Source organism: Sapajus apella, unplaced genomic scaffold, assembly GCF_009761245.1.
Source record: "Sapajus apella isolate SASKATOON/1434 unplaced genomic scaffold, GSC_monkey_1.0 scaffold48, whole genome shotgun sequence".
In the NCBI taxonomy this organism is placed as follows: Eukaryota; Metazoa; Chordata; class Mammalia; order Primates; family Cebidae; genus Sapajus; species Sapajus apella.
Window position 1 is genome coordinate 7,864,101 of NW_022436988.1, and position 19,346 is coordinate 7,883,446.

At 49.5% G+C, this 19,346-nt stretch overlaps 2 protein-coding genes, 3 non-coding genes and 1 pseudogene across 12 annotated transcripts in view; 2 read left to right on the top strand and 4 right to left on the bottom strand.

Moving 5' to 3' along the window:
* ATP5PD (ATP synthase peripheral stalk subunit d) overlaps window positions 1-6,045 on the top strand; it is a 30,814-nt gene extending 24,769 nt beyond the window's left edge. For 2 of the 7 annotated variants that reach the window (XM_032241734.1, XM_032241735.1), the window contains 5 exons: window positions 1,282-1,412; window positions 2,273-2,369; window positions 4,697-4,768; window positions 5,637-5,699; window positions 5,839-6,045. In XM_032241734.1, coding sequence (XP_032097625.1) covers window positions 1,282-1,412; window positions 2,273-2,369; window positions 4,697-4,768; window positions 5,637-5,699; window positions 5,839-5,970 — 495 coding nt within the window. In that variant the 3' untranslated portion in view covers window positions 5,971-6,045. Of the gene's footprint in view, window positions 1-33; window positions 230-609; window positions 632-811; window positions 833-948; window positions 973-1,124; window positions 1,137-1,281; window positions 1,413-2,272; window positions 2,370-4,696; window positions 4,769-5,636; window positions 5,700-5,838 lie in introns of those variants that run through there. The other 5 variants (XM_032241740.1, XM_032241738.1, XM_032241737.1 and 2 more) reach the window with 5 other exon arrangements.
* A 5,108-nt stretch (window positions 6,046-11,153) lies between these two features.
* TRNAR-UCG lies at window positions 11,154-11,226 on the bottom strand. Its single transcript has one exon. It is a non-coding gene; the product is annotated as a tRNA-Arg (tRNA).
* Window positions 11,227-11,837: 611 nt separating this feature from the next.
* Window positions 11,838-11,910, top strand: TRNAR-CCU. Its single transcript has one exon. It is a non-coding gene; the product is annotated as a tRNA-Arg (tRNA).
* A 755-nt stretch (window positions 11,911-12,665) lies between these two features.
* Window positions 12,666-12,738, bottom strand: TRNAR-CCU. The gene has a single exon. It is a non-coding gene; the product is annotated as a tRNA-Arg (tRNA).
* A 2,983-nt stretch (window positions 12,739-15,721) lies between these two features.
* LOC116525873 lies at window positions 15,722-15,818 on the bottom strand (annotated as a pseudogene).
* A 1,574-nt stretch (window positions 15,819-17,392) lies between these two features.
* Window positions 17,393-19,346, bottom strand: part of MRPL58 (mitochondrial ribosomal protein L58) — a 10,893-nt gene continuing 8,939 nt past the window's right edge. For both annotated transcript variants that reach the window (XM_032241742.1, XM_032241741.1), the window contains exons 3-6: window positions 18,880-18,939; window positions 18,257-18,339; window positions 17,995-18,164; window positions 17,393-17,733 (exon numbers count right to left, since the gene is read on the bottom strand). In XM_032241742.1, the coding sequence (XP_032097633.1) occupies window positions 17,649-17,733; window positions 17,995-18,164; window positions 18,257-18,339; window positions 18,880-18,939 (398 nt within the window). In that variant the 3' untranslated portion in view covers window positions 17,393-17,648. The remainder of the gene's footprint in view (window positions 17,734-17,994; window positions 18,165-18,256; window positions 18,340-18,879; window positions 18,940-19,346) is intronic.

Sequence of the window (19,346 nt, forward strand, 5' to 3'; positions counted from 1 at the left end):
CGGGGGGAGAGGGACGGGAGCGCCCCCAACCAGCGTCCGGGGACCCGCGCGGCGGAGGCGCTGTGCCCGCCCCCGGGGCGAGACTTCCGAAACCAGCCCTCATTTCTATTGGCTGATCTGCGAAACAAGGCCCACCCCCTTGGCTTTGGGGTTGGCTGAGGGAAGACCTTCCGGTGACCCACTTCCGTTACTTGCTGCTGTGGACGGTAGGCAGCCAGGGTCGGTGAAGGTGAGTGGGGATCCGGGCGTTGGCTCCCATCCCTGGAGTTCTCCTTTGCTCTGCCCCCTCCAAACCTCACGCTGACCCTTGTCATACATACCTCGTCAGGGACGCCGGGCCCTCGGGTTGCCCCGCTGGCAGAGTGCCCTTTGTGTAGCTGCCGCACCTGTCCTCGCTATCCCTCTCTCAACCCTCGCGGGAGCGGGGTCACCGGGGCCCGGCTGTGTCCCGGGCGCCGCTTTGCCATAAGTCGTGTCTCGTGCAGTCCGCTCCCAGTGCGGCAGACTTCAATAGTCTTGTGGGGGGACTGGGGAACCGCTACGCAGAAGGTGTTAACTTGACAAGGGACGCTCAGCGGGCTGCGGGGCTGCGCACTTCCCTTCCCTCTGGCGGCTTCCTGGATTCGAACGGGTAGAGCTTTCAGGGCTCCTCAAATGCAGGGTTCAGTTACTCATTCAGGAAAGATTTATTGAGCGTCTCCTATGCGCATGACCTGTTCTAGGTGCTGGGGCAATAGATTTTTTTTTTTTCTTCCAGACGGAGTTTCGCTCATGTTGCCTAGGCTGGAGTGCAGTGGCGCTATCTCCGCTCACCACAACCTCCGTCTCCCAGGTTCAAGCGATTCTTCTGCCTCAACCTCCCCAGTAGCTGGGATTACAGGCACGCGCCACCACGCCCGGCTAATTTTGTATTTTTAGTAGACATGGCGTTTCTCCATATTGGTCAGGCTGGTCTCGAACTCCTGACCCCAGGTGATCCACCGGACTGGGCCTCCCAAAGTGCTAGGATTACAGGCGTGAGCCACCTCACCTGGGCTTTTATTTATTTGTTTAATTTTTTGAGACGGAGTCTCACTCTGTTGCCAGGCTGGAGTGCAGTGGTGTGATCTAGGCTCACTGCAACCTCCGCCTCCCGGGTTCAAGTGATTCTTGGGAAGGCTTGGATGCTTCTAAGATTTAAAGGATTCTCTCTAAGAGCCCTTATTTTGTTACTTATTATTTTTTCCAAATGAAAATTCACCTTATAAAAAAAGCCTTGTTTTGATCTGACTTATTTTTCAGGATCCCAAGATGGCTGGGCGAAAACTTGCTCTAAAAACCATTGACTGGATAGCTTTTTGGGAGATCATACCCCCAAACCAAAAGGCCATTGCTAATTCCCTGAAATCCTGCAATGAGATCCTCACCTCCAGGTCAGTATGTTTCTGAGAGGGAACCCCATACTTGCCACTGGATCTAGAAAGAAAACAGTATTGGCTGGGTGCAGTTGCTCATGCTTGTAATCCCAGCACTTTGGGAGGCCAAGGCAGGCAGATCACAAGTTCAAGAGATCGAGACCATCCTGGCCAACATGGTGAAACCCTGACTCTACTAAAAATACAAAAAAGTTAGCTGGGCGTGGTGGCATGTGCCTGTGGTCCTAGTTACTCGGGAGGCTGAGGTGGAAGAATTGCTTGAACCCAGGAGGCAGAGGTTGCAGTGAGCCGAGATTGCGCCACTGCACTCCAGCGACAGAGCAAGGCTCCGCCTCGAAAAAAAAGAAAACAGTATTAAGGAATTACAAATGAATTCTTGATGCCCTTCTGACAACATATAAAGAAATTCTTGCTTTTTTTTCTTTTTTTGAGATAGAGTTTCACTCTTGTTGCCCAGGCTGGAGTGCAATGGTGTAATCTTAGCTCACCACAACCTCTGCCTCCCAGGTTCAAGCAATTCTCCTGCCTCAGCCTCCTGAGTAGCTGGAGTTACAGGCATGGGCCACCATGACCAGCTAATTTTTTGTATTTTTAGTGGAGATGGGGTTTTTGTGGGTTTCTTCATGTTGGTCAGGGTGGTCTCGAACTCCCGACCTCAGGTGATCTGCTTGCCTCAGCCTCCCAAAGGGCCAGGATTACAGGCGTGAGCCACCATGCTTGGCCAATCCTTGCATTTTCCTGATGATCCTAGGAGAGGAAAGTGTGATGACTCTCCAGGCCATAGAAAGAAGGGATGGGAAATAGTGAATTTTCTACTGCTTATGAACAATCCTAACTTTGCTTTTCCCTGTGAACAGGTTGGCTGCTTTACCTGAGAATCCACCATCTATTGACTGGGCTTACTACAAGGCCAATGTGGCCAAGGCAGGCTTGGTGGATGACTTTGAAAAGAAGGTGAGACTTCAGACCTCTAAAGCACTGAGCTTGTAATATGCTTGTGTGGGGCGGGGAGCAGGAACGTGAATAATTACATATGCAGCATGACAGTCAGACCCTTAAGGAAATTTAGGAAAGATGGGTATGGCCAAAGGCCTTGTGGTAGATTTAACTGTAAATAGGCACAGGAATTTAGGCTCTGTCCATTCAGCAGTACAGTGTAGCCTTAATCTGGGAGCCAGAGGGCTTTCTGATTAGAACGGGAGTTTTGACCTGCTCTGTTTCTGACCTGGGCTGGTTCACACCCTCCTTAGGCAACCTGGTGGTCCCCCGCTCCCCAGAGCTCACCATATTGATGCCGAACTTAGTGCAGACACTCGAACGACATAATGCACTAAGCCTAGAACTCCTGGGCTCAAGCGATCTTCTCGCCTCAGCCTTCCAAGTAGCTGGGACTACGGGCATGCGCCACCACTCCCCAGAGGGCTTTCAAGTTAAATGTTTGCCCACCTCTTGGGTTCCTTTTAGCTTCCGACCTGTCTCCCTTTGGAACAAACTAATGTTTCTTCCACTCTTTTCCTGTCCTTTTTCTTTTCTTTTTTTGTTTTTGAGACAGAGTTTCGCTCTTGTTACCCAGGCTGGAGTGCAATGGCGCGATCTCAGCTCACCGCAACCTCCGCCTCCTGGGTTCAGGCAATTCTCCTGCCTCAGCCTCCTGAGTAGCTGGGATTACAGGCACGCACCACCATGCCCAGCTAATGTTTTGTATTTTTAGTAGAGACGGGGTTTCACCATGTTGACCAGGATGGTCTCGATCTTTTGACCTCGTGATCCACCCGCCTCGGCCTCCCAAAGTGCTGGGATTACAGGCTTGAGCCACCACGCCCGGCTTCTTTTCTTTTCTTTTTTTTTTTTTGGAGATGGAGTCTTGCTCTGTTGCCCAGGCTGGAGTGCCGTGGCGTGATCTCAGCTTACTGCAACCTCTGCCTCCCAAGTTCAAGCGATTCTCCTGCCTCAGCCTTCTGAGTAGCTGGAACTAAAGGTATACACCACCACACCCAGCTAATTTTTGGTATTTTTAGTAGAGACCGGGTTTCACCATGTTGGCCAGGCTGGTCTCAAACTCCTAACCTCAAGTGATCTGCCTGCCTCAGCCTTCCAAAGTGCTAGGATCACAGATGTGAGCCACTGCGCCCAGCCTCCTGTTTGTTTTTTTGAGACAGGGTCTGGCTCTGTTGCCTGGGCTAGAGTGCAGTGGCGCAGTCTTGGCTCACTGCAGCCTCTGCCTCCCAAGCTCAAGCCATCCTTTTACCTTAGCCTCCTTAGTAGCTGGGACTACAGGTGCGTGCCACCACCACACCTGGCCAATTTTCGTAGTTTTTTCTTTTTTGGTAGAGACAGGGTTTTGCCATGGTGCCCAGGCAGGCTGGTCTGAAACTCCTGGGCTCGGGTGATCCACCTCTCTACTCTTTTTTTTTTTTTTTTTTTTTTTTTTTTGAGTTAGAGTTTCATTCTGTCATTCAGATTGGAGGTAGTGGTGCCATCTTGGCTCACGGCAACCTCTTTCTCCCTGGCTGAAGGCATTCTCCCACCTCAGCCTCCCAAGTAACTAGGACCACAGCGCCACCATGCCCAGCTAATTTTTTGTATTTTTGGTGGAGACGGGGTTTCGCCATGTTGCTCAGGCTGGTCTTGAATTCCTGAGCTCAGGTGACCACCACCCTCCTTGGCCTCCCAAAGTGCTGGTAGTACAGGTGTGAGCCACCACGCCCAGCCTCTGCTCTCTTTTTAACTGTCCCTTATAGCTGTAATTTCTAATCCACCTATCCTCCTCTGATATTTACACAAGTCTCAATATCCAGAGTTCATTTGCTTATTCATTCAAAGATGCTTATGGAGGGCCTGCTCTGTGCCAGGCAGGATTAAGTGCTGGAGCCATAACACTAGGCAGTCTTCTAAGGAGACCAGCCATTATGCAGCGCTGCTTCCACCAGTGAGCCCTCTAGGATTTCATGCAGAAGAGAAATCAGAATTTTTTTTTACAATTCAAGGTGCTAAGAGGTCATTTATTTTGGTCATCAATTCCAGCTGTCCTTTTCAGATGAAGAGAATGAAGCTCATTGTAATAAAGAATTGTCTAGGGTTCCTAGTTTGTGATAGGGCTGAGGAGACCCTTGAGTTCCTGTTCCCAGTCTAATATTCTTTCCACTACAATACTTCAGTTGCATGCTGGTATCTGATTGGGACACAGTATGTCATTCAATATGGTCTATAAGGATTAGTAGCTTCCAGCCCTTTGGGCTCCTGGGTGTGTTGGCGATGACTCACTGTCCTTGTGTTTGTAGTTTAATGCCCTGAAGGTTCCTATGCCAGAGGATCGATACACTGCCCTGGTGGATGCTGAAGAAAAAGAAGATGTAAGTAGTTAAGGCTCTTGCTTATTCTGAAATTCTCTTGATCCTGGCAGCTCTATACTATAGTTAGGTTAAGGTGGAGTGACTTAAATGGAAAAAGAGTTAACAGCCATAAAAAGAAATGGCTTGTCAGTAAATGCAGCAACATGGACGAATTTCAAAATAATTATGCTGCGTGAAAGAAGCCAACAAGAAAAAGAAGAGTATAGCATATGATTCCATCTTTATAAAACTCTAAATTCCACAGAAAACTGAAGTTAAAAAAAATTCTAGAAAATGTAGTTAATCTGCAGTGGCTGCCTGGGGATGGTTGAGTGGAGACTGCTGGTTTCACAGGTGGATACCAACATCAAAACTTAGCAAATGGTGTTCTTTAAGTAAGTGCATTTTATCATACTTCAGATACACCTCAACAAAGCTGTTAAAAACAAGGAGGTGGAATTAGAAAATTTATCCAAGTACTTTTCAAATACCTAATTGTTTGCTTGAAAGTGCTGAAGGCCAAACTTTGGAACTCAGTGGCTTCACCAAAGAGAAGTATGGCTAGGTGCTCAGATGGCTTGTCCTGACCATTCAGTGGCTGGGCCCTATGAAAACAGACATTCTGTAGGTCTCCCGGGTGAGGAACTTGGAGGAGCAGTCCAGTGCTGCCATCCTAAGCTGGTTTCTTGTATGGGCTTCTGTGTGAGGGTTAGGAAAAGCTGTGGGTTGCCTCTCAGAGTGAGCGCCCCCGAGTGGTCAGGGTAACCACAGATTCTCTGTAGAGCAGTGGGAAAGCAGGAGCGGGCCCTGGGAGGACTCCTACCTTAGCAGCCGCTGGGGTAGAAGGCAGCCTGGTTTCAGAACTGAATTTCTCTTTTTTTTTTTAAAGGCGAAGTCTTGTGCTGAGTGGGTGTCTCTCTCAAAGGCCAGGGTTGTAGAGTATGAGAAACAGGTAAGGATGATGGGTAGCCATTGCCTATAATACTGTTTCTCTCTTTCATGGCCACACGTCTTTCACCTGGTGGCAGGAGCCCGCCTTGGATATTCTGTTTTCCATCACTGTTTAACTAACACATTTCCCCTCTTTCCAGATGGAGAAGTATAAGAACTTAATTCCATTTGAACAGATGACCATTGAGGACTTGAACGAAGCTTTCCCAGAAACCAAATTGGACAAGCAAAAGTATCCCTATTGGCCTCACCAACCAATTGAGAATTTATAAAATTGAGTCCAGGAGGAGGCTCTGGCCCTTATATTACACATTCTGGACATTAAAAATAAAAGTAATTATACAGTTCTGGATATGTCTTCTACTCTGGGTGAGATAGTTAAGCCTCACTGGATTTGGGTTTTGTTAAAATGGAAACGTGAGCCGAGAGAGGTTTGTTGGGCTGGTTGTCTGACAGACCATGTAGGTGCCACTTACGGAGGCCCCAGGACTACTGAAATGGCAAAAAATAACACCAGGGCCTATGGCAGTATATTTCACTGCGATGTGATAAGGAATTGTTATCTGCTGATTCTCTTCAACTTCCTCTTTGCTTTCAAACCCCTGGTTCCAAGGGAGTGCTCCTGCTTGTCATTACTAAGTCGCAAGAACAGCTGATCCAAATGGCTAGCTGTAAGAGCAGCTATTTACTTTTCTGTGCTCCAGCTTTTGGACATGAAAGTGGTATTAGAAAAGGAAACTTTGGCTGGGCATCGTGGCTTAACCCCTGTAATCCCAGCATTTTGGGAGACTCAGGCAGGCGGATCACCTGAGGTCAGGCCAACATGGGGAAACCCCATCTCTACTAAAAATACAAAAATTAGCCAGGCACAGTGGCTCACGCCCATAATCCCAGCACTTTGGGATGCTGAGGTGGGCGGATCACCAGGTCAGGAGTTCAAGACTGGCCTGACCAATGGGGGCTCTACTAAAGATAAAAAAATTACTCAGACGTGGTGGTGCACACTTGTAATCCCAGCTACTGAGGAGGCTGAGGCAGGAGAATCGCTTGAACCTGGAAGGCAGAGCGAGACTGTCTCAAAAAGGGAAACTTTTATGTTGCGAAGTTAATGTACAGCTTTTTGTATTTGAACATGGAAAATTATTTTCACTTAAGTTTTTTTTTTTTTTTTTTGAGACAGAGTTTCACTCTTGTTACCCAGGCTGGAGTGCAATGGCGCAATCTTGGCTCACCGCAACCTCCGCCTCCTGGGTTCAGGCAATTCTCCTGCCTCAGCCTCCTTAGTAGCTGGAATTACAGGCACGCGCCACCATGCCCAGCTAATTTTTTGTATTTTTAGTAGAGACGGGGTTTCACCATGTTGACCAGGATGGTCTCGATCTCTTGATCCACCCGCCTCGGCCTCCCAAAGTGCTGGGATTACAGGCTTGAGCCACCACGCCAGGCCTTTTTTTTTTTTTTTTAAGACGGGGTTGCACCATGATGGCCAGGCTGGTCTTGAACTCCTGACCTCAGGTGATCCAGCCACCTCGGCCTCCCAAAGTGCTAGGATTACAGGCGTGAGCCACCGCGCCTGGCCGAGAAATCTGTAGTCTTAATGTAAGCAGAGGCGAGCCTAGGGGCGTTGCTCCTGATTGGTGGGAGTAAGGCTGGGTTGAAGATTGAAGGCACCGAATGGGTGGAGTCTACTCCCCCTGGAACCACTTGAATCAACAATCAGACTGGCCAGAGATGAGAAGCGGTAGCTGTGCAAGGCCTTTAATGTGCATGATGAGTACCACACCCTTCCCCTGCGAGGCTGCAGAGTCACTGAACTGGCACTCAACCATCCAGCTGAGGATCTGAGGATGCAGGCGACAGCCAAGTGACAGCGAGGGGATTTGAGAAAAATCCGCAGTTTCTCAGAGCATGATTAGAGCTTGCGCTGTTCAAGGAGAGAGCAACGTGAGTCCCAAGAAGGTGCTGGGATGTGAAGGGGGCATCCCCAGCATTCGAGGGAGCCCTTTGAGGGATTTCCTGTGCTAAATAAGAGTGAACAAACCAGCAACAGGCTCAGCCAAAGGCACGTGGGTGGGAAGGGGGTACTTTTAAGCACCATGGCTCAAGCCTGTAATCCCAGCACTTTGGGAGCCCGAAGCAGGTGGATCACCCGAGGTCAGGAGTTTGAGACCAGCCTGGCCAATATGGTGAATTTCCATCTGCTAAAAATACTAAAATTAGCCGGATGTGGTGATGGGCGCCTGTAATTCCAGCTACTCGGGACCTTGCAGGCATCTTTGACTTAGGGCAACCAGCTCTAAACCCCTCTCCTTCCCTATCTGTCTGGGGATGTGGCAGCACCTCGCTCTGGAATCCTAGGAAAACGTCTCAGGCTCCTCCTAGGCTCTTTAATTCCCGATCAGTCAAGCACCACCTCCCAGAGTCCACTTGCTAAGAGTCTCCTCTTTTACTTTTCTCTGGGTGTCACTGCTGTCACCTGTGTTCAGGCCTTGGTAATTTCCTCCTTAAGCCATCATGCCTCACCCTAAAAGTGGCCTCACTGCCTGTACTCTCACCCACCTCCAATCCATTCTTCATATTGCTGCCAAGGGGAGCTTTTCCAAAAGCACATCTGTGCACTTGACTCCTCTGAGTAAAACCCTCCCCTGGCTCCACACTGCCCACAAGATCAAATGCAGTCTCTTTACCTTGGGGGAAGGCTCTCAGGCCCTTTCTTATGGACTGTCCTCTTCCCATTATAACCTCAGCAAATTGCTAACTGTACCTCCTACTCCACCCTTCCCATCAGGCATTTGCAATTCTTGCTCACACTAGAAGATTAGAAAGATCTAGAGGCTTCTAGAGCATTCTTTGTTGAGTGCTGGCACTGTACTTTAGTCATACATTCCCCAGGGACTAACACTGTGCTTGACACTTAGAAGAATTTTAATGTGAATTTATTATGAATAAAAGAGAAGAGGCCAGGTATGGTGGCTCACATCTGTAATCCCGGCACTTTGGGAGGCCAGTGTGGGAGGATGGCTTGAGCTCAGGAGTTTGAATCCAGGCTGGCCAAGATGGCAAAACCCCATCTCTACTAAAAATACAAAAATTAGCTGGGTGCGGTGGCAGGCATCTGTAATCCCAGCTACACAGGAGGCTGAGGCATGAGAATCGCCTGAACCCAGGAGGTGGAGGTTTCAGTGAGCTGAGATCTTGCCATTGCACAACAGCCTAGGTGACAAGAGCGAGACTCCATCTCAAACAAAAACAAAGCAGTTTACTAAAGTATAATAAAATGCATATGGAGGAAATTGAGAACATCATTAGGTGTACAGTGCTCTGATGTTTTACAATAACAGACCCATTCCCATGGGAAACAGAACTTGAGCAGCTCACCAAAGCGCTTCTGAAGCTCCCCCAACCCAGGGTAGCACCATTGTCACTTCTTTTCACCTACTCCCTCCACTCCTTCCTCCCATCCATCAACCCCCTTCCTCCCTCTCAGGGTTGTTGCAAGGGTTATGAGTAAAACGAAAGCTTTTTTTGGGCAAACTCTGAATGCCCGATGACATCCCTTTGACCCAGCAGCCCGACTCTCCGCTCTTCCTCGGCTCCTCTGCCTGAGTCCGAGAGGTCCCACCAAGCTCCCACTGGCTTCAGGCCGAGCCTCAGCAGCGGGATAGTGGAGGGAAGGAGGAAGGTGAAGGTGGGCATTTATTCCCTCAGCTCCCTCCCTGTGATATCAAGGTAGCCATGGCTCTCTGCATCTCTGGACTTAACATCTTAGCTCCTGGGGGGCAACTCTGAATACCTGAACTTCAGGTTCCAGGAGCTGCTGCCTTTTGTGACCCTTCAGGTCTGGTGATGGGGACAGCTCGTCACTAATGTCCATCCTGGAGTCCTCACGTTTCCTTACACCTGCCCGTACTAAACGGGACTCCTTTAAACGCTCCATGGATTACCCAGTGGGAATGTGCCATCTTCATGCCAGAGTCTGACTGGTACAAAGATTGGCATTTATTCTCCCCGATGTCCAAGTACGCTTGCACACATATGCGTCCTGGCACCCTCTTCCAAGCATAGGGCAGTGGGGTGGTGGGTGTTGTCTCACTGTAGACAGAGCCACTAGCAGGACTGAGGCCACAGAGTTGGGCCACACCCCTACTGCCCCTGAGGCCAGGGACTGGAGTTTTGTCTGCTGTTTAACTGCAATACAATAGATTGAAACATAACCCGCTCCATTTCATTTGCTTGTGGGTTTGTAGCTTGTAGAGCACATTCAGGAGATGAATGTTTGAATGTTGAACTCATTCCAGGTACCAGCTAAGAGAGGCAAAAAGAAATGGGGCCCCACTTGCCCTCATATGGGTTAGAAGTCCGGCTTCATAGAGAAGAAAAGGAAAATTAATTGAAATAGACATGCACAAAATGTAGCTAAGTATTATTATTATTATTATTATTTTTTTTTTTTTTTGAGACAGAGTTTCGCTCTTGTTACCCAGGCTGGAGTGCAATGGCGCAATCTCGGCTCACAGCAACCTCCGCCTCCTGGGTTCAGGCAATTCTCCTGCCTCAGCCTCCTCAGTAGCTGGGATTACAGGCACGCGCCACCATGCCCAGCTAATTTTTTGTAGTTTTAGTAGAGGCGGGGTTTCACCATGTTGACCAGGATGGTCTCGATCTCTTGACCTCGTGATCCACCCGCCTCGACCTCCCAAAGTGCTGGAATTATAGGCGTGAGCCACCGCGCCCGGCTGCTAAGTATTATTAAAAAGGCAAAATGTGCCAGTTGGTTTTTGTTTTTTATTTTATAGATTTTTTTTCTTTTGAGACAGTCTTTTTCTGTTGCCAGGATGGAGTGCAGTGGCATGATATTGACTCACTGCAACCTCCGACCCCCTGGTTCAAGTGATTCTTCTGCCTCAGTCTCCTGAGTAGTTGGGATTACAGGCACAGGCCACCAGGCCCTGCTAATTTTTGTATTTTTATTAGAGACGGGGTTTTACCATGTTGGCCAGGATAGTCTCGATCTTCTGACCTTGTGATCTGCCCACCTCGGCTTCCCAAAGTGCTGGGATTACGGGCGTGAGCCACTGCGCCCAGCCTAGATTTTTTTTTTTTTTTTTTTTTAAGAATTACTTTTATTGAAGTGAGTTTTAAAAACACAGCACAACCAACACAACCCCAGGTGACTCTCAAATCCAAAACTGCCAATTTCAGAAGTCAGCCCTTAACCATTAGACCACCAGAGATTCACAATGCAGGTAACTGATCACATACCTCTTAGATGAAGACGCCACAGGCTGATCAATGACGTCGTAAGCGGAAGCCTCCGGGGTGCAAAGCCTGATTGGACAGAGGCAGCTACCCAGCTTCGGCTCGCGAGAGCCGCGGTATGGAGGGATCGGGAGGCATTTTTGGGTCTAAAACAAGAAAAAAGACGGAAATTATAGTTGCATGGATTAAAACGTTCCGACCACGAAGGGACTCGAACCCTCAATCTTCTGATCCGAAGTCAGACGCCTTATCCATTAGGCCACGCGGTCTCCTACTGCGCATACCTGCCCGGGAGACTAATTTGATGATTGTTAAACGCTCCCGCATGGCGCGGCCACAGCACTCGCAACCCTGGCCGCCTATAGCGAAGCGCTGGCTCTCTTCTCTGGCCCCAGCTGCTCAAGCATCCACTCCCGAGCGGCGCAGCACCCGTCCCAGTCTCTAAGCCTCGCTGGGCACTGTGGCTGCGTGGCCTAACGGATAAGGCGTCTGATTTCAGATCAGAAGATTGAGGATTCCAGTCCCCTCGCGGTGGCGCTCCTTTTGAGCGAGCAGCCCGTGCCCCAACCCCAGCATAGTTTGCAGGTTTGTTCTCCCTCTGTCCTCGTCCCTGCGTATTCCTCACAGCTGCTCTCCACCCGGCTGGGCGCTTGCCGAGCACTTCCTCTCAGCTACGGCGCACTGCAGGCTCCTGGTCCCTGCGCTTCACCGCCGCGTGGAGCTCTTTAGTAGCTTGGTGGGGATGCCGCGCCCGGCGAGCAGCTCATCCGGTCGTCCGGATGGCTTCTCGGGTTTGTCGCGGTGACCCACGGCAGGGCCGTGTTTGGGCACGTGCTATTGAACGCCTATCACGGAGCACGTGGATTTGGCGTCTTACCGCGCCCCAGTGGCCTAATGGATAAGGCACTGGCCTCCTAAGCCAGGGATTGTGGGTTCGAGTCCCACCTGGGGTGTCGAGGGGGCTGTGTTCCCGAAGTCACTTTTGGTGCGGGGAACCAGCGACCTCCACCACCATCCGCCGGCTTCCTGTTTGCATCTGCCCTGTCTACGCTCCGCGCCTTCTCCTGCAGGACCCTCTATTTGCAGTCTCCGTAGTCAGTCATTTTCCCCTGGTTCTCCGGGGCTGCCCCGCCAGGTGGAGTTGGGGTATCCTGGGAACGCTTTGGCAACTTTATTCTCCCGAGTTCCCCCAGATTCAAAATTGTGGCGCCCTGCCCTGACGAAAGCTGTTCGTTCAAGGGCTTGGCGTGACCCGCGCTTACCGTCTTTAGGTGCTTAGAGGAGGTGGTTCCTCCTCGACACGTTGCACAGGAGTTGAACCAGAGACCAAGGTCAATTCCAGCGTTCCTGAGAAGGAAAGAAAAAGGAAATAAAAGATCCTGTAAAATGTTGTCATTTTTTGGCCGGGCGCAGTGGCTCACGCCTGTAATTCCCAACACTTTGGGAGGCTGAGGCGGGCGGATCACCTGAGGTCAGGAGTTTGAGACCAGCCTGGCCAATATGGTGAAACCTCGTCTCTACGAAAAATACAAAAATTAGCCGGACAGGGTGGCGTGCGCCTGTAATCCCAGCTACTCCGGAGGCTGAGGCAGAAGAATCGCTTGAACTCGGGAGGCGGAGGTTGCAGTGATTCGAGATATATGCTCGCTGTACTCCAGCCTGGGCAACAGAGCGAGACTCCGTCTCAAAAGAAAATGTTAGTTAGCATTACCCCAGGTGGGACTCGAACCCACAATCCCTGGCTTAGGAGGCCAGTGCCTTATCCATTAGGCCACTGGGGCTTGTGGCACGTGACTGCCACATCCCTTACTTTCATAAGCGGGTGGCCCCTTCTAGACAAGGCCTCAGAGAGGCGCGCTCCATCGAGTGGGCTCCTTCCCTGCGGCGCGCACGTTTGGTGAGCGGGCTGGAGGATATGGCAGTGCGTGGGGACCTGCCCCCCACCGCCCCCAGCCCCCTCTCGTTTGCCTCCCCCACCCCCACACTGGGACACTCCATGGAGTCTGGAGGGTCCCCTTCGGAGGTTGCCTGCACACCGGGACCATGGTGTATGAAGACTGAGGTTTGGAGGAGTTTCCTTCCTACTGCCCTGAGCCTTTCTGTCCACCTCTACAGAACTGATAAAAAGTCCAGAAATTTTAGGAAAAAGTAGCATAGGAAGTGAAGGAGAACAGAGAAGTATTAATCATGAATATTGAAACACAAACCCTGAAAATCTTGCTTATCATGAGGGAATGTACAACGGGGGAGCAAGTCCTTCCAGTTATAATAGAAATATAGATAGAAAGGAAAATCAGCCAAGTATCTATTTCACCCTAATTCTTTTTTTTGGAGACGGAGTTTCGCTCTTGTTGCCCAGGCTGGAGTGCAATGGCGCGATCTCGGCTCACCGCAACCTCCGCCTCCTGGGTTCAGGCAATTCTCCTGCCTCAGCCTCCTTAGTAGCTGGGATTACAGGCATTCGCCACCATGCCCAGCTGATTTTTTTTTTTGTATTTTTAGTAGAGACGGGGTTTCACTATGTTGACCAGGATGGTCTCGATCTCTCGACCTCGTGATCCACCCGCCTCGGCCTCCCAAAGTGTTGGGATTACAGGCGTGAGCCACCGCGCCCGGCCATCACCCTAATTCTAATAAAGAATAAGCACATTTAAAAACGTTACGCACATTTAAAATCCATTATTAAAGGCTACAGGCCGGGTGCTGTGGCTCACGCCTGTAATCCCAGCACTTTGGAAAGGAAAGCTGAGGTGGGCGGATCGCTTGAGCCCAGGAGTTCAAAACCAGCCTGGCAACATAGCGAGACACTGTCTCATTAAAAAATAATAATAATAAATAAAAAAAGTCTTACGCACACCGAAGGATTTAACAGTTCAGCTAAAGGCATCTGTCCCCACTGTGCTTGTCTTGGGACCTTGCCCATCTGCTCCAGCATGGCAGGGCAAAGGAAACGTGGGGACATTCTTTTTTGTTTCTCTCCAAAATGTATAGTCTGCAGAAACCTGTCTCCTCCTCCCCTTAATAGCAGCAAGAAGGATTTAACCCACCTGGCTCCAGTTTACTGCCTTGAGGATACCCCCGTTTAAGTTAACTAACTTGTCCATTGCTGGGACCCAGCACTCTGGTCCATGGTCAACCTGCAGGGATGCCTTCTCTGCTTTCCCACCACCACCCTCTAGCCAGGCGTCCGTCCCCCACACCCCCACCCCCACTCAGCTTTGCCTCTCTCAGCTGCTCCTGTTCATCCCCAGGAGTCCACTTGTCTCCCTGGGTCTTAGATCTTCCAGCTCCAGCCTCACTCCCAGCTCCATAACTCCATTCCCTCTCCTGGGTATCACCACTGGGCACTCCTCCTCACAGGCAAAACCACGCTGATCCAGCTGTCCTCCCAAGCCCACTCCCCTTCATGATGTTCCTGTGTGAGTGCACAGCATCACCCATGTCACGCCCCTCACTCCCACACCACCCAGGCCAATTTTCTGTCCTCATAATCCTCCAGCATCCGGTATTTCCTCCCCACCCCTGCTGCTGCTGCTGTAGTTACAGAGCGTGTCCCTGACTGCTCACATGGGGTCAGTTGCCATCCATGCACACCTTCCTACAGCTTCTCTTCATTCTGCCATGGGCAGAACAGCCTTCCTGCCTCAGCCTCTGTAGGGAAAAGACTACATGTCTTAGCTGTCACTTTTAAGTCCTTTCTAGACCTGGATCCCAGTCAATTGGCAGACTCATCTTTCACAGCTCCTTGTCCTCTGGGTCCCAGCCAAACTGGGCTAGAAATCGTGGCAGACATTCCCCGGGTACCAGCTCAGTGCCACTAACCATGTAGTTATTCACTGAAATCCCACAATAACCCTATGAGGTAGGTGCTAATAACATAACCCCTAGTTTAGGCTGAGCTCAGTGGCTCATGCCTGTAATCCCAGCACTTTGGGAGGCTAAGGCAGGCTGATCACTTGAGGTCAGGAGTTTGAGACCAGCCTGGCCAACATGGCAAAACCCCATCTCTACTAAAAATACAAAAATTAGCCGGGTGTGGTGGTGTGAGATCCCAGCTACTCAGGAGGCTGAGGCAGGAGAATTGCTTGAACCCAGGAGGCGAAGGTTGCAGTGAGCTGAGATTGTGCCATTGCACTCCAGCCTGGGTGACGTAGTGAGAGTATGTCTCAGGAAAAAAAAAAAAACAAAACCCTAGTTTATAGGTGGGGAAACAAGGTTCAGAGAGATTAGGTAGCAGCTGGGAAGGTGGACGGGTGAGCACTGACCCATGCAGTCCACTTCAGGGCGCATTCTGTCAATCACAAGTTTCCTGTCCAGCCACAGGCAGGCCTTGGAGTTGCCATTTTCCTAGGCTTTGCCGTTGGCCACCACTGGAACCTCCAAGTGACATGCTCTTACCCTGCTAGTTCCTCCCCTCCCTTCAGGCCCATCTCAAGCACATCCTCTCCCACCCTCCAGCTGAACTAGTCACTCCTCTGCCTCCTGCAATCTACTGAGACCTTTCTTTTGTCATTCATCATGCTTCGGGTCTTGCTACTGGAACAGGAATCCACTTTTCCTCTCAGCTTTTACTATCACCCGATCGAATGTCAATTCTCTGGAAGAAAGCACTTTTACTTTGTTCTCTTCTGAGTCCTCCCCACCTCATGCTGTGAGTGCCTGGTATTCACTTAGCGCTTACTGAATTACGGAATGAACTGGTAAGTGTACATCCTGCATGTGAGCCTCGGCCCCCTCCCAGGCTCTGAGTCCCTTGAGGACAGGGACCACGTCTTACACATTTTAAATTTACGTTAAAGGAGCCATGCTGATCTTCTCTGTATCATTCTAATTTTAGTATATGTGCTGCGGAAGTGAGCAAATGTTTGTATTTTGTAAGTCATTTATAAATGATTTTTCCCCTTGTTTAGGCTCATGTGCTCACATAAACTAGATCGAAAGCATATAGAACAGTTTAAGAAATTCATACATGCTAGAGCAATCTACTACTACAATGCTAGCCTGAGGGGATTGTAAAAATCTCCTTCCAGTTCCAACTTATTCTTCCTGCCTCTAAAACCCACTGCCTAACAGCACCTGGCACACAGTACTTCTCATTTGAGACACGCGGTGGTTTTGTTACCCATGTTTCTTAAAACCTAAATGCCTTGGCCTGGCGCAGTGGCTCACACCTGTGTTCCCAGCACTTTGGGAGGCTGAGGTGGGCAGATCACCTAAGGTCAGGAGTTCAAGACCAGTCTGGCCAACATGGTGAAACCCTGTCTCTACAAAATACAAAAATTAGCCGGGTGCAGTGGCAGGCGCCTGTAAGCCCAGCTACTCAGGAGGCTGAGATGGGAGAATTGCTTGAACCCAAGAGGTGGAGGTTGCAACGAGCTGAGATAGCAATATTACATGCCAGCCTGGGGCACAGAGCGAGACTCTGTTCAAAAACAAAAAACCTAAACTCCTTAACTTGAATTCAAGCCTCTCCACATCAAGCTGGCCTCTCTCCAGGCTCACTTCCCAGAATTGCCCTGGACGAATCCCCCATTCAGCACCTCTACTTCCTTGCCACCTCCTCCACCCCTGCCTCTTCTCTGTCTCCTGTGTTCATAGCGTCCCCTTCAAATGGCATGTACTCCTCCCCTCTACTGATGAAAGTCCTGTACCTTTTCCATAGTCAAGCTCAAATGCCAACTTGCCTGTCTCAGCCCTCCTACCTGGCTGTGTGTGTGGTTTTTGTGTTTTTTTTGAGAGGAAGTCTCGCTCTGTTGCCCAGGCTGGAGTGCAGTGGCGTGATCTCGGTTCACTGTAACCTCTGCGTCCTGGGTTCAAATGATTCTCCTGCCTCAGCCCCTGAGTAGCTGAGATTACAGGTGCCTGCCACCATACCCAGCTAATTTTTGTATTTTAGTAGAGACAGGGTTTCACCATGTTGGTGAGGCTGGTCTTGAATTCCTGACCTCAGGTGATCTGCCTGCCTCAGCCTCCCAAAATGCTGGGATTACAGGCGTGAGCCACTGTGCCCAGTGGGTTATTTATTTTTTTTGAGACATGGTCTTGCTCTGTCACTCAGGGTGAAGTGCAGTGGTGCCATTATGTTTCACTGCAACCTTGAACTCCTGGGCTCAAGTGATTCTCCTGCCTCAGCCTCCCGAGTAGTTGGGACTATGGACATGTGTCACCACACCTGGCTAATTTTTGTAGAGACGAGGTCTCGCTATGTTGCTCAGGCTGATTTTAAACTCCTGACCTCGTGTGATACTCCTGCATTGGCCTCCAAAGTGTTTAGATTACAGGCGTGAGCCACCACGCCTGGCCTGTGTGTTCTTTCACAGCAGACACCAGAACGCTTTCCTGTTCCTGGGTGCTGTGTCAACAACTGTGAGGCTAATTCAACTGAGAGAGAAGGTAGGAATTGCTTTCTGAAGCATTCTGAATGAGAAGGGAACACTATGAGTTTTGAGTTTTATTGTGGCTAATACATCAGATGCATTATTAAGGTTGGACAACATGGTGACTGCCTAGAAAGACCTTTGCAACCAGTGCCTGCAACCTTCATTCCCAATGAACATTCTTGTGATGGCTCCAATGTTATCGACAAGCATTAACAGTCAAAAAGAGAAAAGGAAATCCCCTATGGTGTGAAAGGCCTCTCAGCTGCAGATGCCGGGAGCCCAGAAGCGTCTTCCAGCTGCAGAGGGAGATTTCAGTCCATGCCGACCCTCCTGCTTGTCTTTATGGCAGAATGAATTCTCTTTTGTCTCAGCCTTTCCCGATTCATGCTTTCTATCCTGAAAACAAAAAGACTGCAATTAGGCCCAGATGCCCAATCAGTGCTTTTCAAAGTGGTGAGAGGAGTTGGAAGCTCAACGGGAAGCCGAGCAGTTTACCAGCAGGCACTAGAGCTGGGCCTGCGTCCCAGGTCAGCATCCCCTCCTCTTCCTAGAGCTTCTCCCAGGGCACGTCCTGGACTTTCCTCTGCCCCTTCCTTATCTGTGTAGACTATCGTCCGCACAAATCAGTTTATAGCAGCTTAGGACATTTGCCGGTACCTGAGTCTCTGAAGTTTAGCATCTTCTTTCGATGGCTCCTTGGGTGTCTGGCTGGCCTCAGCGATCATGTCTCGAATTTTCTGCAGGCAATCGGCCAGATTCCGGAACTGATAGCGGCTGCTCTCAGAGGTGAGGATCAACTCTCCTGACCTGTTGATCTTGTTTTTGTGCTGCAGAGAACAAAGGAAAAACCGGAGTCCTACAGAGTAAAGGTTTAAAAGCCACTGAGGGGTTTCTAGGGAAAGAAAGGGATGGTGGTTACCACGATGGCTATCTTCTGCCTCACAGGCTCTGCGATCCAGTCGGCAGTTGCCAAGTGGAACCTGACTTCCGCCTTGGAATTCACTGTGGATGAAAGGGAGAAGGCAGTATGGGTGCCTGAGACTTCCGGGCAGGATCAACCCCTGTGTGACCAGTGACCATCCTGAAACAAAGGGAGGCCAGACACCCAACCATGTACATTCTAGCTGACGTCCAAGTTGGCTATGAACAAGCCTGCGAAGACAGTGAGGCACTTCTGGACAAATATAGACTTCCAGTAACTAAGTGTCTAGTGCTTCTCTTACAGTTTTACTGGGTACAAAAAAAAATGGAGGGAATGGATTTCACCAGAATGAAGGAAAGCTGTTCTTGGAGCTGGCTGCTGCCTCACACTGTGATTTCCCTTTGTTTAGACTCACAAGCCAATCCTAGTCCTAGCAACCCACAGCTGAACGTCTGAAAATCAGACCACATTCAAAAGAATAAAGAGGATTATTATAAACTGGCAGTACTTAAGCTTCTGCTGAAAATTCCCTTCATTCCATATGAACATAAACTCAGGGCTCCTGAAGCCCATCTCCCAGCTACATTTGAAAGCAAAAGAAAGCAACGAGGCACCCGTACCTTTGTTCACATTCTGTCCCCCAGGACCACTACTCCGACAATAAGATATTGTCAAGCGATCTGTAAAATAGAAGAAAGTACACACGCAAAACTGATTACCTCCCGGCAAATGTGCAAACCACTAATTTACCATCAACATAACTATCCCTATTATGTATCTTTCTCTTTCAATGACTTTTATATACAGTCATCCCTCAGTAGCTGTGGGGGATTGGCTCTAGCACCCCTGTGGATATCAAAATCCACGAATGCACGGTCCCTGATATAAAATGGTGTAGTATTTGCAAATAACCGGCACACATCCTCCTGCATACTTACAACTAGATCACTTATAACACCTAATACAATATAAACACTATGTAAATAGTTGTTATACTGTATTGTTTAGAGAATAAAGAGAAAAAAAATTCTGCATAAGCTGCAAACATCTTTTTTCTTTTTCAATTTTTTTTTTTTTTTTTTTTTTT